This window comes from Mauremys reevesii, linkage group 2, assembly GCF_016161935.1.
Source record: "Mauremys reevesii isolate NIE-2019 linkage group 2, ASM1616193v1, whole genome shotgun sequence".
Classification (NCBI taxonomy): Eukaryota; Metazoa; Chordata; order Testudines; family Geoemydidae; genus Mauremys; species Mauremys reevesii.
The window spans coordinates 49,594,671-49,611,733 of NC_052624.1; the positions used below are offsets into that span (position 1 = coordinate 49,594,671).

Sequence of the window (17,063 nt, forward strand, 5' to 3'; positions counted from 1 at the left end):
ATATACATACAATGTTGTGTAGATTTAGTTGAACTGGTTTAAAATCAAACCTTGAAATTATTGCAAATAAGATCAGGCCTAATTTAAATATATAGAAAAAGACTTTCTTCCAGAGATCAGGTTTAGAGATGACAGGGAAACAATCTTTCTGTTGTGTGAAAAGGCTCATTCATATTTTGAAGAAAAAATATTTGTATCAAATTGTGATGGAAGTTTTTTTTGTTTTTTTTTAAACAGGACCTACTACCTTTTGGGAGAAGCAAAATAGAAATATTTTGGCTTCCTCCTTGGGCTGCTCAGGGAGCCCTGGCTAACTGGCATTTCACCAGATGAGCTGCCAGGGAACTGGCCAGCCTGGGAGCCTATGAAGCTGGTCAGCCAGTCTGCAAAGCAGCCCCTGGAATCTGGGAGCCAGAGCTCCATAGCATCCTGCCAGCTGCAGAGCAGTCTGGAGAGTGGAGGAGCAGAGCCTGGGAGCCAGGAGCATGCCCAGTGGTTTCCCACAGGCAGGTTGTCAGGGAGTATGGGAGCCTTTGCTTGGGCTGCTAAGGAGCTGCAGACTCTGGTGAACTAGAAGCCCTGGTAGCCCCAGTCTGCTGAAGAGCCATGGAGCCCGGGAGCCCTGTCTCCCTGCTAGCTCGTCAGATGGGCTATGAAGCAGCCAGGAGTCTGAGAGCCCTGGGAGCTTCCACTCAGTTGCAGCCTGCCAGGTGGTGTATAGTGCAGGAGTTCTCAAACTGGGGATTGGGGACCCCTCAGGGGGTCGCAAAGTTATTACATGGGGGGTTGCGAGCTGTCAACCTTCATCCGAAACCCCGCTTTGCCTCCAGCATTTATAATGGTGTTTAAATATATAAAAAGTGTTTTTAATTTATAAGTGGGGTCACACTCAGAGGCTTGCTATGTGGAAGGGGTCACCAGTAAAAAAAAATTTGAGAGCCACTGTTGTAAAGGAACTTGGACTCTCCAATAGCCTGCCAGGCATTCTGCCAAACAGACTGGGAGCCAGGAAATTAGGAGGATCCCATGCGTCCAAAGAGTGGAGCCTGGATGCTCAGGCTTTCCAGCAAAGCACGCTGCTGAGGAGCCAGGAGCTTGGAAGCCTTGTCAGTCTGGGGAGGTGGGATAGGTGAACTGGCAGGAAATTAGGCAGGTTTCCACCGTAAGTTTAATTGAAATCAGCACATTCCAGCCATGTTTTGATTTTGATGAATTGGCATTTTCCAACTGAAAGCATTCCATCAGAAAATTTCCAACGGACTCTGGTTAGGCTCTTTGTGGTCATTATACTTCACTGTAATATAAGTGTTCGATGATTTGCGGTTATGGTAGTTTTCCATTTTGTCCACAAATGATACAAGCTTTTGGTGGTAGTAACTTTGCTATATCTGTTTATGCAATATCCAAACAATCCATAAATGCATTTGTTTTGTTGTATGAACTCTGTTGCTAAAGCTATGAAATAAATGCAGCTCATATTTTGTGGTGTTTTTGTTTCACATTTACCTGGAAGAGACAGCTGAAAAGATGCCTGTATTTCATGGCTTTTTAGTGTACTAGCCTTGTAAGTGGAAGATTGTGATCATTCACCTCGATTTTTCTGCCTAAATTATAACTTGTCTATGGTAATTATCTAGTTACAGAGAAATTATAATAAATTTTCCTTGATTCTGTTACAAAGTATCTGTTTGTTTTTATCTTTGTATGATTTCCATTAAAATGGTCAGCAGATTTGTGTAAAATCCCAGTATTTTAAAGGTCAGAGTTTTTTTCTTAAGGAAGTTGTACTGTTATATTTCCAAGTATAACAAGAAAATAAAAAGAATGAATCAACGGTTGTTAGCAAGTTTTTTATGTATTAAAGTGATAAAGGTTTTCATAACTAATTTTACTAAAAAATTTTAAAAACTCTTAGATTATAAAATTAAATTGATAAACAATATGGAAATAAATTTATATTAGAGGATAAAAGTAAATCAGGAGTTCCCTAGTTCAGAGTCTCTTTTACAAAACTGGCCTTAAAGTGAAGTTCCTAGAAATATTAAACCATTTTAAAGCACAAAAGTAATCTGAAAATAACACTAATCCCAGTTAATCCACATTATTGACCTATTTGCTCTTTAAAAAATGTAGCACTTAATCTTTTGTTGTATGGAGCTGGTTACACAGTAAAGAAGTCTGATCCAGAGATTAGCTATTCTGTTGGTTTTGGATGTTGTTTTCACTGTTTCTGAGGACAGATTAGACACACACGTTTAATTTTGTTGATGAAAATAGGGAAAAATAGCCAGTTTTTCACACAAATTAAAGTACATCAGGTCATTAAAGTTAGTAAGCGTATTTCTACTGTTAATTTTATTGTGAAGACCAAGACTAGTGTGTTAGCTGTTGAAATATATATATTTTTGGTACTGCGGAAAGGTTATGCCCTCTGTCTAGTAAAATTGTCTTCGGTTCGGAATTCCTTTTTTCATATGTTGTCATAATGTAATGGTTTCATGTTACTGTATACTGTTTAGGACATACAGGAGTTTTCAGGCGATTATTATTGGTGGAAGAAGTAGATTATTGTGCAATATTATGTTAGAGGAAAAGAATCTGCTTTTCCTTAGGGTTATAAACCTAAGAGTAACATTGATCTTCCCACAAAGTTGTGATGGAATGCAAATACTGCAATGGGTGCAACATAAACCTTCCATTAGAATCTTAGATCTCTGGATTCATTGCTGCAATCCTATGATTTTGAAAGAGGCTGCAATTTCGAGAGAGATTGTATTAAGTAATAGGTAGGGAGGGGCACAATCTCTTGATCTACAAGTATTAGTAATTCTTGCCTGGGAAATGTAGACAATAGACCTGGTTTACAGGCTATAGTGTATCAGTTTTTAAATTGCTTTTTCTAAAGCTACTGTGTGGTTTTTTGTGTGTGTGTTTTTTTTTTGTGGCACATGTATGGAGAGGTAGCTGTAGGGTAGGAGAGTTATTTTCAAATTATGGTTGATAACTGTGGAGAGAGAGTTTTTATACAATTAAGAAGATTCATTCTCATCCCTTAGTTTGATCGAATTATGCTATTGTATATTCTTCTCCTACTTCCAGGTATCATTATGTTAACTTTTTCCTTTAGATATTTTAAAATTAAGCAACTACATGCAAGTATGGTAGGTAATTTTTAATCTATTAATACTAAATCAAATGAGGCTCTGTGCAAGTATCTCCTTGTGGTGGTGCAGAGCCGCCCCAGCTTGTTGTTCGGATGAATGTACAAGTGGTCAGTGAGCGCTTTAAAAAAGACCTGCCGAGGGTGTCTAAATAGTTAGCTGATTTTAGCAAAGTTGTATCCCCTCAGTTTCATTAGTCCATGTTCTTTCCCATATTTAATACAATGTTTACAACATTCACATTACTCCATTTTGTTCTTCTCTTTTTTTTTTTTTTTCCAGAACATGGGTTAACCTGGGGAACCACAGACAGGTGTTAGGTGATTGCTACTGTCCTTTTTCTTCCCATATTGCTAAAAGAAGGGCCCCAGGGAGGACCTGATTTGGAAAAGGTTGAGAACTGCTACTTCAGGTTTTCTTGTCTAGTTGTCTGTCAGTCTGTCTTCCTCTCTTAGTTTGTCTTTCCTTTAAACTCCTTGCGGTTCCTTTTTGTGGTTTTTTTCTTTCTCTTTACTATGTATCTTCCTATTTTCCTGCTTCTTTGATGCTGTCTAATCCATGAACAAGCTAAGCACTTCATAATTTGTAGTACAGGCAAGGAAAGTGTTTTTAAAATGCATTGTACTTTATGTCTAACTTTATAATAATTCACACTTATGTAGCTTCTTTCATATGAAAATTTTAAAATAGTGCATAAACATATTTTAGAACATTGCTGTTTGATAGGTAACTCATTTTTATGAACATTTACAGAAAATAGCAGAGAGAGGTTAAATGATTGGTCTAGGTAACACCGTGACTCATAACAGAACCAAGGATAGAAACCAAGAATTCTGATCTTGGATGGTTCAACAATTCTGATCCGATCAGATGGTACTAGGAAAGTACCATCCCATCCATATGACAGTCTGTACTGTAGTGATGTAATTTTGGATAAGAACATCATGATTATGAGCCTCAGAATTCCCACTTTCAGAGTTCATAGTCACAAACTGAACTGTATATTTGTTTACAAATATTACTATCCATAAATATTATGTCAGTGAGTCTTTGAGAGCCTTTCCATGTGTATGTCATTGTCCTTTGGATACAGTTTTAGGTTGAACTTTAAAATGAAATTTTTGAGAATTACTCATCGTATATATGGGGAGACAGCAATTTGCACAGATGGGGAGAGAGATCCAAAAGATGTGCACAGTAAGTTTTTCTACTGCATTAGGATTAAATTCAGTTAGTGCAGAGTTGGCAAAGCCCATGATGTCTCAGCTGGTTATAATGTACAAAAATGTAGTTCTTCTTTGAGTGCTTGCTCATATCGATTCCAATTAGGTGTGCGCGCGCTGCATGCACGTTCGTCGGAAGATTTTTACCCTAGCAACACTCGGTGGGTTGGCTGGGCGCCCCCTGGAGTGGCGCCGCTATGGCGTCGGATATATACCCCTGCCAACCCATCCGCCCCTCAGTTCCTTCTTACCGCCCGTGTTGGTCGTTGGAACAGTGGAGCGCGGCTTAGCTGACCTCCACTTCCCTAGCTACTTGTAGTTCTCTCGTTAATTCTTGTGTATATAGTTCAGATTTATATAGTTGTAGTTAACTTTATTCATTTGTAGTATAGTTAGTGTATATAGTTCAGAGGGGTTCGGGGATTATCCCCTTCCCCGCACCCGGTGCCGGGGCCTATGCCCGGTTCACCGGGTTTCAAACCGTGCTCGGCCTGCCACAAGCCGATGCCAACAAGCGATCCCCACGACTCCTGTCTTAAGTGCCTCGGGGAATCTCACCTAACAGATAAGTGCCGCATTTGTAAGGCCTTTAAGCCGAGAACAAAAAAGGAGCGGGACTTTCGTCTCAAGCAGCTCCTGATGGAGGAAGCTCTTACTCCTCCGCCCTCGGCACCGAGCGCTGGACAGTCTTCAAGAAGCGCTCCCTCAGCACCGGATCGCGCCGGTACCGCCAAGGCCTCTCGGCACCGGCCGTCACCGGCACCGACGTCCGCTCGGCACCGATCCCTCTCCCCGAGGGTGAAGAGGCACAAGACTCCTGCTGCGTCCGAGCCGCCTGCTCCGCAGCCCGAGCGCTATACTAAGTTGGACCGCCCAGCCCCGATACCTGCCGTGGCACCGACAATATCGGCATAGTCGATTCCGGCCACGCAAGAGCCGTCGAGTCCGGTGCCTGAAAGCTCCCCGGTGCGAGCCGTGGTTGAGCTCACTATTCCCTCCACGCCGGAGACATTTTCCATGGCGAGGGAGTTGACTGCAATGACAGCGTCTGTGTTGCCTCAACCCCCGGCACCGCCGGTGCGGGTTATATAGTCGATCGGCAAGCCTGCCTTGATCAGACCACCCTCCGTCAGCACCGCAGAGCGGCACCATTCACGATCGCGGTCCCGCAGACATTCTCGGTCCTGTCGCCGATCCAGGTCCCGACGCCGCTCGCAGTCCCGGCACCGTTCTCCATTTCGATACCGGTCATACTCGCGGCACCAGTCAGCATCCCGTTCGCCGGCCCAGTACACTCGGCACCGCTCCAGCTCCTGGCACCGCTTCAGGCACCATGACTTACGTAGCCACTCCCGACGTCGAGCCTCGAGATCTCGGTCGACCTCCCGGCACCGCTCCGGTCGCAGGTCCCGTTCTCGCTCCTGGTACCGGTATGCCTCCCGGTACCGATCCCCGGTGCAGCGTCGAGCGACGTCAGCTAGAGAGGGAGACTCTGCCCAGGGCTTTTCAGTTCCTCCATGGCCATCCAGACATGCATCAGTGTTGTCCCCGCGCGGACAGTTCATACACACAGGACTGTGATTCGGATGTGCCCACCAGAGTCTTCCAGGAGCCCCAGGACGCTGGCCCCCATCAGTGGTCATTCTGGACACCTTGGGCGTACCACCAGGCCAAAGGCGTACCTGTGATCCCATCTCGCTCTGTTCTGTCAGATCACTGGGTGCCACAGGCGACAGTTAGCTGTCCCCCTCCGACCGGTATGGAAGAAGCCCCGGTTCAGCCACTGGAATCCCAGATCCCACCGGAACAGGAGGTCGTCCAGGAGCACGAGCCCACACAGGACCCGCTTGTCCCTGGCCTTTCTTCTTCCTCCTCCCCAGATGAGGCGGTGGCAGGAACATCCTCCTCAGGCCCTCCTCCAATCGACCTTGAGGGCCCATCAGGACCTTCTGAGACGGGTGGCACTCAATATGAACCTCCAAGTGGAGGAATTCTCGGAGGTAGAGGATCTGGTCGTAGACATTCTGTCGGCTGACGCCCCCACTAGAGTGGCCCAACCGTTCATTCGGACGATCCAGGCCAATGCGGATACCATCTGGCAATCTCCAGCCACTATCCCGCCCGCGGCCAGGGGAGTCGAGTGCAAGTACATGGTACCCTCCAGGGGGTACGAGTACCTATATGTACATCCTCCCCCTGCTCCCTTGTCATCCACTCCGTCAATGAGAGGGAACGCCATGGCCAGCAGGCACCAGCTCCTAAATCGAAGGAGGCTAGGGGCTTGGCTACACTTACAAATTTGCAGCGCTGCAGCAGGGTGTGAAAACATACCCTCTGCAGCGCTGCAAATTGCGGCGCTACAAAGCGCCAGTGTAGTCAAAGCCCCAGCGCTGGGAGCCGCGCTCGCAGCGCTGTCCGTTATTCCCCACAGGGAGGTGGAGTACAGACAGCGCTGGGAGAGTTTTCTCCCAGCGCTGGCACTTTGACTACACTTAGTGCTTCAAAGCGCTGCCGTGGCAGCGCTGCCACGGCAGCGCTTTGAAGTTTAAGTGTAGCCATAGCCTAGGCAAATGGACTTACTGGGCCGTAAGGTGTACTCGGCAGGGGCCCTGCAACTCCGCGTAGCAAACCAGCAAGCCCTGCTTAGCTGCTACAATTACAATACCTGGGTGGTGGTGGGCAAATTTACGGAGTTGGTTCCTCAGGACTCCCGTCAAGAGTTTGCTGCCCTCCTGGAAGAAGGGAAGAAAGTGACGAGAACTTCCCTCCAGGCCTCGTTGGATGCAGCTGACTCCGCTGCCAGGACTCTGGCCTCGGGTGTTGCCATGAGGCGCATTTCATGGCTCCAGGTGTCGAGCCTTCCCCCGGAGCTGCAGCATACTATACAGGACTTGCCCTTCGATGGCAAAGGCCTGTTCTCCGAAAAAAACTGACCCTAGGCTGCAAAGCCTAAAGGACAGCAGCGTCACTATGCGCTCTCTCGGCATGCACACGCCGGTGACTCAGCGCCAGCCTTTCTGTCCCCAGCCTCACCGCCCTTACCCTGTGCCTAGACAAAGACAGGACTTTGGCAGAAGGCGTGGCCGAGGCAGTCGTAGGCGTCAGTCAGGACCCCAAGGGGGCCAAAATCAGGGTCCCTCTAAACCACCAATAGGACCAAAGCCTAACTTTTGAAGTCACGCCCGAGGACGGCGTACCAGTTATTACCCAGGGTCCGTTCCCTCCCTTTTACAACCGCCTCTCCTTTTTCCTCCCTGCGTGGTCCCATCTAACCTCAGATCGTTGGGTCCTAGCACGGTGGAACTTGGGTACCGCCTCCAGTTTATTTTGTCCCCCACCTCCCACCCTCCATCCTCGTCCCTCTTTAGGAACCTCTCTCACGAGCAATTCCTCTTGCAAGAGGTGTGGATGCTCCTCACCATCGGAGCTATAGAGGAGGTACCAAAGGACGAAAGGGACAAGGGGTTCTACTCCCACTATTTCCTAATCCCCAAGGCGAAGGGAGGTCTCAGACCTATCCTAGACCTGCGGGAACTCAACAAGTTCATGATAAAGCTGAAGTTCCGCATGGTATCCATGGGGACCGTCATCCCATCCTTGGATCCTGGAGACTGGTATGCCGCCCTCGGTATGAAGGGCGCGTATTTTCACGTCGCCATTTATCCTCCACACAGAAGGTACCTCCGGTTTGTGGCCAACCGTCATCATTTCCAGTTTACGGTCCTTCTGTTTGGCTTCTCTACAGCCCTAAGAGTATTCAAAGTGCATGGCTGTAGTCGCCGCCTCCCTCCGCTGCCGTCGGATACTCGTTTTTCCGTATCTAGACGATTGGCTCATTCGGGGGACCTCCGAGGCCCAAGTTACCAGTCATGTGGGCATCGTCAAGGACCTATTCCTGCGTCTAGGCCTGATGATCAATATAGAGTGGATTTCTCTGATTCCCACACAGAGAATAGAATTCATTGGGGCCATCCTGGACTCCAATCTTGCCAGAGCCTGCTTACCTCAGCCTCGGTTTCAGGCGATGGTAACAATTATACAAGGTCTACAGAACTTCCCGACAACTTCGGCTCGCACTTGCCTAGGTCTCCTGGGTCACATGGCTGCCTGCACGTTCGTAACCAAACATGCCAGGCTTCGCCTCCATCCCCTCCAATCGTGGCTCACCTCGGTGTACCACCCGGGCAGAGACAGCATAGACATGATCGTCTCGATCCCCCCCGAGCATCCTAGGCTCCCTCAACTGGTGGTCGACACCCTCCCTGGTGTGTGCAGGGATGCTGTTCCATCCACCTCAGCCCTCGGTGTCCCTCACGACGGATGCCTCATCTCTCAGCTGGGGTGCTCACCTTGGTCAGTTTCGCACTCAGGGCCTTTGGTCAGCTCAAGAGCTGGCCTTGCACATCAATGTCCGAGAGCTGAGAGCAGTCCGCCTTGCGTGCCAGGCGTTTCAGCAGCAGCTACAAGGCCGTTGTGTCTCAGTGTTCACAGACAACACAACGGCCATGTATTACATAAACAAGCAGGGAGGACCACGGTCCTCCCCTCTTTGCAGGAAGCTATCCAGCTCTGGGACTTCTGCATAGCCCAATCAATAGACCTGGTAGCGTCCTTTCTCCCAGGGGTCCGGAACACTCAGGCGGATCTCACGAGTGGTCGATTCGTCTGGACATTATCCATTCCGTTTTCCGCCAGTGGGGCTTTCCTCGCATAGACCTCTTTGCTTCTTGCGAGAATAGGAAGTGCCAGACGTTCTGCTCATTCCAAGGCCTCTCCCTGGGCTCGATCTTGGATGCTTTTCTGATGCCGTGGACGAGCCATCTGCTGTACGCTTTTCCACCGTTCCCGCTGGTTCACAGGGTCCTGCTAAAACTCTGCAAGGACAAAGCGCACCTGATCATGATCGCTCCAGCGTGGCCCAGGCAGCACTGGTACACCATGTTGCTAGACCTGTCGATAGCCAACCCGATTCCCCTGCCTCTTTGCCCAGACCTCATAATGCAGGATCACAGCAGACTTCACCACCCAGACCTGCAATCCCTGCACCTCACAGCATGGCTGCTGCATGGCTAAACCGATCCGAGTTACGTTGCTCTGCCTCGGTACAACAGGTTCTCCTGAGTGGTAGGAAACCTTCCACTTGGTTAACATATCTGGCCAAGTGGAAGCGTTTCTCCTGCTGGTGCGAAACGCACAGTGTTACTCCCACCGAGGTCCCGATCCCTACCATCTTGGACTACCTCTGGTCTCTCAAACAGCAGGGCCTGGTGGTGTCATTGAGGGTACACTTGGCAGCCATCTCTACCTTCCACCCAGGGGAGAGTGGCCGCTCCGTATTCTCGCACGCTATGGTTTCTAGGTTCCTCAAGGGCTTGGAGCACTTATACCCCCAAGTTCGCCGCCCCGCCCAAACCTGGGTCCTCAACCTGGTTCTAACCAGACTTATGACTGCCCCATTCGAGCCACTGGCAACCTGCTCGCTGCTATACCTGTCCTGGAAGACAGTTTTCCTTGTAGCCATTGCATCGGCCAGACGAGTCTCTGAGCTTCAGGCTCTCACGGTGGACCCACCGTATACTGTGTTTCACAAGGACAAGGTGCAGTTGTGACCATATCCAGCCTTCCTCCCTAAGGTGGTATCGGCCTTTCATATCAACCAGGATATCTTCCTTCCGGTCTTCTTTCCGAAGCCACACTCATCGCGACGGGAGCAACAATTGCACTCCCTAGACGTCCATAGGGCGCTCGCATTTTATATCGAGCAGACAAAGCCCTTTCATAAAACGCCCCAACTCTTCATCGTACTGGCAGACCGAACGAAGGGCCTACCTGTCTCCTCCCAGAGGATTTCATCTTGGGTGACGTTGTGCATCCGCACCTCCTGTGACTTGGCCCATGTTCCATCGAGCCACCTCACTGCACATTTCACCAGGGCTCAGGCTTCTTCTGCTGCCTTCCTGGCTCACGTACCCTTCCAGGAGATATGTCGCGCAGCTACCTGGTCCTCAGTCCACACCTTTGCCTCACATTATGCACTGGTCCAACAGTCCAGAGATGATGCAGCCTTTGGCTCAGCAGTTTTGCGTTCTGCAACATCTCACTCCGACCCCACCGCCTAGGTAAGGCTTGGGAATCACCTAATTGGAATCGATATGAGCAAGCACTCGAAGAAGAAAAGACGGTTACTCACCTCTGTAACTGTTGTTCTTCAAGATGTGTTGCTCAGATCCATTCCAAACCCGCTCTCCTTCCCCACTGTTGGAGTAGCCGGCAAGAAGGAACTGAGGGACGGATGGGTCGGCAGGGGTATATATCCGGCGCCATAGTGGCGCCACTCCAGGGGGCGCCCAGCCGACCCACCGAGTGTTGCTAGGGTAAAAATCTTCCGACGAATGTGTATGTGGCGCGCGCACACCTGATGGGAATGGATATGAGCAACACATCTCAAAGAACAACAGTTACAAAGGTGAAGCAGAATCAGAGAGTAGGGAGGGCAAAACAGTGTCGCCCTTTGTCAAAAATCAAGAGGATGCCGGAGAGCTATTTTTTTTTAAATTGCCAGTGAGAAATAGTCATCATGTATCCCTCTCTCCAACCCTAGGGAAAAAATTAGAGATAATTGACAGGTGTAGGAAGCAGTATCCATTGAAGAGGGCTTACCTTAAAGTGCTGCCTGTAGTGTCTTTTGCCCAAAGGAGGTATCCTGCACAGACAGAAGGTCCAGTTGATGAGACTTAATGGTGTGTGGGGAAGTCCATATGACAACCTTACACATGTCTACAACAGATCCTTCAGTCCTTACTCCCCAGGAACCAGAGAATGCTTCTAGAGGAATGATCCCTGACATTCAAGTGATAAGGACAATAAGATTGATCATAGGTTAGACAAATGCTTAGACTGTATATCAGTGGGGGTCTTAGAAATTGCTTTTCCATATTGGTGATTATCCAACAGGCAAATAACTTTCCTAAACTCTTGAGAATGAGATATAAAAAACAAAACCAAACCTTGAGTGCACACCCAGATAATTCAGTTGCCTATTCTAAAGGGTTGGGATAGAAGGTCAGCATAACAATAAAACTCAGTAAACACTTTAGGAATAATTTAACCTTACAGTATCTGGAAAAACTGCATATATGGTGGCAAGATAATAAGGTGCCTCAGTTCTCTACCCATTGGGCTGAAATTATTGACTCTAGTAATAGGAACTTCAGAGTGAGCAGTTTTAGAGAGACCTGACCTTTTGGTTCAAGGAGCAGTCCTAAAGTACTGGAAGAAGCAGGGAGTGATTCAGTTGAGAAGCAACTGGTTAAAATAAGGTTCTGTGCAGTAATAAGAAGTAACCATAAGTAGCACCCATAATCTAATCAAGTTTAACGTCCATAGGGAGTGGAAGGGGATACCAAAGAAACCCACACAATAGCATTTAACTTCAAAAGGAGAACTACACAGAAATGAGGAAACTGGTTAAACAGAAATTAAAAGAAACAGTCACAATAGTGAAATACCAGCAAACTGCATGGCAACTTTTTAAAAATGCCGCAACAGAGGTTCAAAATATATGTATATAGTCCAAATTTAAAAAAAACAAAAAAAAAACCCACCAGTAAGAGGACCAAAAATGAGTAAAAGAGGTGGTTAGAGACAAAAAGATATCCTTAAAAATTGGAAGTCAAATACTACTGAGGAAGCTATAAAGCAGCATAAACTCTGGCAAAAAAAGAATTTGAAGAGCAATTAGCAAAAGACATACAATCTAGTAGCAAAAAAATAAAAATAAAGTAATGTACATAAGAAGAAGCAGGAAGCCTTCCAAACAATTAGTGGGGCCACTGGACAATCGAGGTGCAAAAGGAGTACTCAGGGAAGACAAGGCCATTGCAGAGAAGCTAAGTGAATTCTCTGTATCAGTCTTCACTGAATAGGATGTGAGGGAGATTCCCACACCTGAGCCACCATTTTTAGGTAACAGATCTGTGTAATTGTGTTCCAGTTAATCCTCATCCCCCTGCCACTTTCCCACCGTCCCTGCCCACCTCTCCTGCCCCCCCGAGCCAGGCTCCAGTCCTGCCCAGCCGTGCCCTCCCAGCGGTCCTCTGCCCGGCTCTGCCCCTCCCGCCGCAGCCAACCCTGTCTACTTCTGCCCCTCTCCTGCTCTTTTCCCTTCTCAGCCTGGCTCCCCGCAGCCTGGTTCCTCCGCCCCACTCCCCAGAGTCCTGTGCCCAGCTCTATCCCACCACCCCGCGAGCTAATCACCATTCAAGCTTTCTGATTGGTTGGTCCTGGGGGCGGGTCGGGGTGGGAGCCAATTTTAAAAAAAAAAAAGCTATTTTAAAAGCCCTAACAAGCCCAAAAAACTAGCCAACATGCAAAGAGTTACAGAGGGATCTCACCAAACTGGGTGACTAGGCAACAAAATGGCAGATGAAATTCAATGTTTATAAATGCAAAGTAATACACATTGGAAAACATAATCCCAACTACACATACAAAATGATGTACTCTAAATTAGCTGTTACCACTCAAGAAACAGATCTTGTAGTCATTGTGGATAGTTCTCTGAAAACATCTGCTCAATGTGCAGTGGTAGTCCAAAAATTTAACACAGTGTTAGGAACCATTAGGAAAGGGACAGATATTAGGACAGAAAATATCATAATGCCACTGTATAAATCCCTGATGTGCCCACACCTTAAATACTGTGTGCAGTTCTGGTTGTACCATCTCAAAATAGATATATTAGAATTGGAAGCAGCACAGAGAAGGGCAATAAAAATGAATAAGGGAATGGAACAGTTTCCAGAAGAGGAGAGACTAATAAGACTGGGACTTTTCAACTTGGAAAAGAGACAACTAATGGAGGAAATGATAGAAGACAATAAAATCATGAATGGTGTGAAAAAAGTGAATAAGGAAGTGTATAACACGTGAACCAGGAGTCACCCAAAGAAATTAATAGGCGGCAGGTTTAAAACAAACATTAGGAAGTATTTCTTCACGCAAAACACAGTCAACCTGTGGAACTCGTTGTGAAGGCCAAAAGTACAATTGCGTTAAAAAAAAGAATTAGATAAGTTCATTTAGGATAGGTCCATCAATGGTTAGCTCAGATGGTCAGGGATACAACCCCATGCTCTGGGTGTCCCCAAAATCTCTAACTGTTTGAAGCTGGAACTTGACTACAGGGGATAGATCACTTGATAAATTGCTCTATTCTGTTCATTCCTTCAGAAGCATCTGTCACTGGCCACTGTTTAAAGACAGGATACTGGGCTAGATATACCATCGGTCTGACCCAGTATGGCCATTCTTACGTTCATATGCTATTTGGATAATTGGGAGTATACAGGATAATCTGACTAAAATAATTTTTGCACCTTTCCAAATTATCTCCTCGCCACTCTTACATTATTTGCTCCTCAAGATCAATTCAAGTTCATGGTCTTTAGAATTTTACTATGATTTTGCCTGCTATAGCTGTGGCATCCACCACATCTTGAAGACCAACTTGCTGGTGCATGCTTTTTAACTGTGTGTGTGATGTTCTTAGGCTCCAGATCCCCACTTTGCTGCTGCCTCTCAAAGACTGACAGCATTTTTTCTTTTTCCAGACTGGCTCTGCTGGAACATTCCCAGAACAGTCTAAAACAAGGGTTCTAAGATTTTTTCATAATTTGGGTCTCATCTTAATCTGTTGTCTCATGGACCACCACTAATTATAGCTGTGTGTGGACTGCTTTCCAAAATGCAAGTGTATGGTTTTTTCCCTTGATTTCAAGTTGGAAAATATAAATGTGGAAATGACATATTATACATAGACTTAATTCTCCCTTGTACAGTGAATCATATAATTACAAAGTAGTACTCTGGAAATTAATTTACTGGTTTGTGTGGAAAATGGAAAACCTTTCACTAAAATAAATTTATCTTTTTGCTTTGATAGGTGATACAATTAATGAACAGAGAAGAGCATCTAAAGATAAAAATTCATTTCCTGAGGCAGGACCTACATACAGTCAACCTGTTCAGGTAAGAGAGAATACATTTCCTTAAGTGTCTTTGGTGACATATCTTAGTAGAAGATTATTGAATAAACTGCTGCTATTCCAGAGATTTCTAAGGATATTAGGTAGTAGATTTTGCTCTGGCTTTGCAGACAAGGGCATAGATGTGATTTAATTTTTTAAACTAAATAAACTGAGGTCCTGCTGAGAGTCCAAAAAAAAAAAAGTCAGTATGGTAGAGAAACACAACTGTAATAGCGCTGTTGCATTCAAGCCTTTTTCTATCAATCTAAGATTCTTATATAGCCTGCATTAGCATAGCATCTGAATGCTGCTTAATCTGTAATGTTTGTATCCTCACAGAGGAGCTGTAAAGTAGTAGAATTCCAATTTTACAGATGGAGAACTGAGGCACAGAGAAAGTGACTTGATCATGGTCACACATGAATTGCCAAAGTAGGGAATTGTACCTGAGTCTCCCAAGTTTCAGGCAGGCACTCAAACCACTGAACTATCTGTGACCAAGGTGCCTGGGTTAGCCCTTGCTGGAAAAGCCAAGGTCAGAGCAGGCTGTGAAAGGGAGAGCAGATACTCCCAAGACTGGTGGGTAACACTGAAGTTAAACTCCCCCCAAGCAGTCACAACTGTGCTTCTGATCTCCCACACTGGTTATCAAGAAGCAAAAAAGAAATCACACAGCCCCCCCAATCTGTTGCCTTCCAGTTTCTGGCTCCCAATCAGCACCTAGGTCCAGTACAGTGAGACGTTATTTTAAACTCTGCTCACATATACTAAATGTTCTTCTGACCCCAAAGGGTCAGCCACATTACCAGCTCACTATAGGTTTGGATCTTATCCAAAATGCCACATAGATACTAAAGAATTGGCTGGCAAAAACTAAAGGTTTATTATAAAGAAAAAAGAAAGAACAAGAAGAGAGATGGTAAAACAGTCACATACAAAAACTTCAAAGTCCATATATCAGGTTCCTAGCAGTACTGGTGAGTTTGCTGGCTTGAAAGTCCCTCTAGAACACATCTACAGCTTGGATGGGTCATTCATTCCTTTGTTCAGAGCTTCAGTTTGTAGCAAAGTTCCTCCAGAGTTAAGAAGCAGGATTGAAGACAAAATGAAGAAGATGCAGTTGCCTTTTATAGTTTTTTGCCATGTGGCCTGTGCTTTCTTTGTTTCAAATACAAGCTGCCCAGCACGTGGCTTGAAAGCCTTAGAGTTCTGTCCATAGGCATGCCCCTCCAGGCCTTGCTGAGTCATAAGGTGCATCTGTCTTCTCTCAGTGGGTCAGTTGTATAGCTGATGGTCCTCAATGGACCAGCAAGCAGGCTAGGTAGAGCTGATGCCCAAACTGGCCGGGGATGTCACCCAGAAGCATAGTGTTGAGTGAGAAAGAAAAGAAGAATGCTTTGCATCAGTAGTGCATCTAAAAGTTTATGCAAATACCAACAAATCCTCAACAAATGATAGTGCAAGTAAAGGTTTAACAAAGCTTTCACGATATATAGGCCTTGGTGCAAATACTGTTTTCATTGTCCTAAATGCCACAATGATAGAATGTGAGTTTTTCAAAATGAACTTAATCAAAACAAACTCGCACCCACATATACAGCAAAGCATGCTCCAGGACGTGATGCATTATAAGTGAATGGTCCAAGTGTAGCTGTTTTCCAGCCCCATCTGGTTATATGGTATTGACTTGAAGATGGACGAAGAGCACTGTGTATTTTATGAACCCAGTCACAGTATGAACACGTGACAGCAACAACAGACAGCATTAGTGAAGGACTAATCTAGTACAGCTTGGTATGATCAGTTTTTTATTTCAAACCTATTAGACATTATACATGGTATTAGGTATTGACGATTTTTACTTGAATTGAAATAGAGCTATTATGATGTAATAATTTAATTCTGTCTTAGTCTGTTGGTAGCAGTGGAAATTTAATCTATACAATAGTGAAGACTAAACAAAATATTTAAGATCAAGTAAGGTTTACATAAGCCAAAATAATAAAATAAAAACGAGAAACTAGAACAATAGTCAAGAACAAGAAGAATGCGGAGAAATCTAACAAAAAATTTTTTGGGGGTGGGGGGAATCAAATTTGATGTCTTTGCCACATGTAGACAAGTGATCAGAAGATCTTTCCCACTAACTTTGTCAGCTGTGGAATATGAAAATGTCAGTTGTCATCTTAGCTAACATTAAGAATTGAATCAGAGCCCCCCAGAACTGAAAGTCTGAGCATCTACAGTTTAAGCTGAACAAATAGAGAAGAGCTGTAACAGACTCATATCCTCTGTGATTGGGCATAAATTGTCAGCCCTTACCTGTTTTCCAGCTTGAAAAGAACGTTACTACTAGTAATTAGATGGAGACATAGCTAAGACTGTGATAGTATGTTCAGCATACACTCCAGTATTGATTTGGAAAGGGAACCTTTTAGGAAAGTTTTAAAGATGGATCTCTGGTAATGGTATGGTACAAGTTATAAATATGTTGGTGTAATGAATTATAACGAGCAAGTTAGGCATTGAAACAGAAACAATTACAGATAAACAAGATGAACTTATCCATATGTCATGTTAATGCATTTGCACCCCAAAAATGTTGTACATGGTACCCACACAAGCACTTCAGTTTCCCCCCTCATAAATGA

At 45.6% G+C, this 17,063-nt stretch overlaps 1 protein-coding gene across 7 annotated transcripts in view; it reads left to right on the forward strand.

Moving 5' to 3' along the window:
* UMAD1 (UBAP1-MVB12-associated (UMA) domain containing 1) overlaps positions 1-17,063 on the forward strand; it is a 166,096-nt gene that overhangs the window by 68,197 nt on the left and 80,836 nt on the right. For 5 of the 7 annotated variants that reach the window (XM_039523098.1, XM_039523099.1, XM_039523097.1 and 2 more), the window contains one exon: positions 14,328-14,413. In XM_039523098.1, coding sequence (XP_039379032.1) covers positions 14,328-14,413 — 86 coding nt within the window. Of the gene's footprint in view, positions 1-4,254; positions 4,359-14,327; positions 14,414-17,063 lie in introns of all 7 variants that reach the window. The other 2 variants (XM_039523096.1, XM_039523100.1) reach the window with 1 other exon arrangement.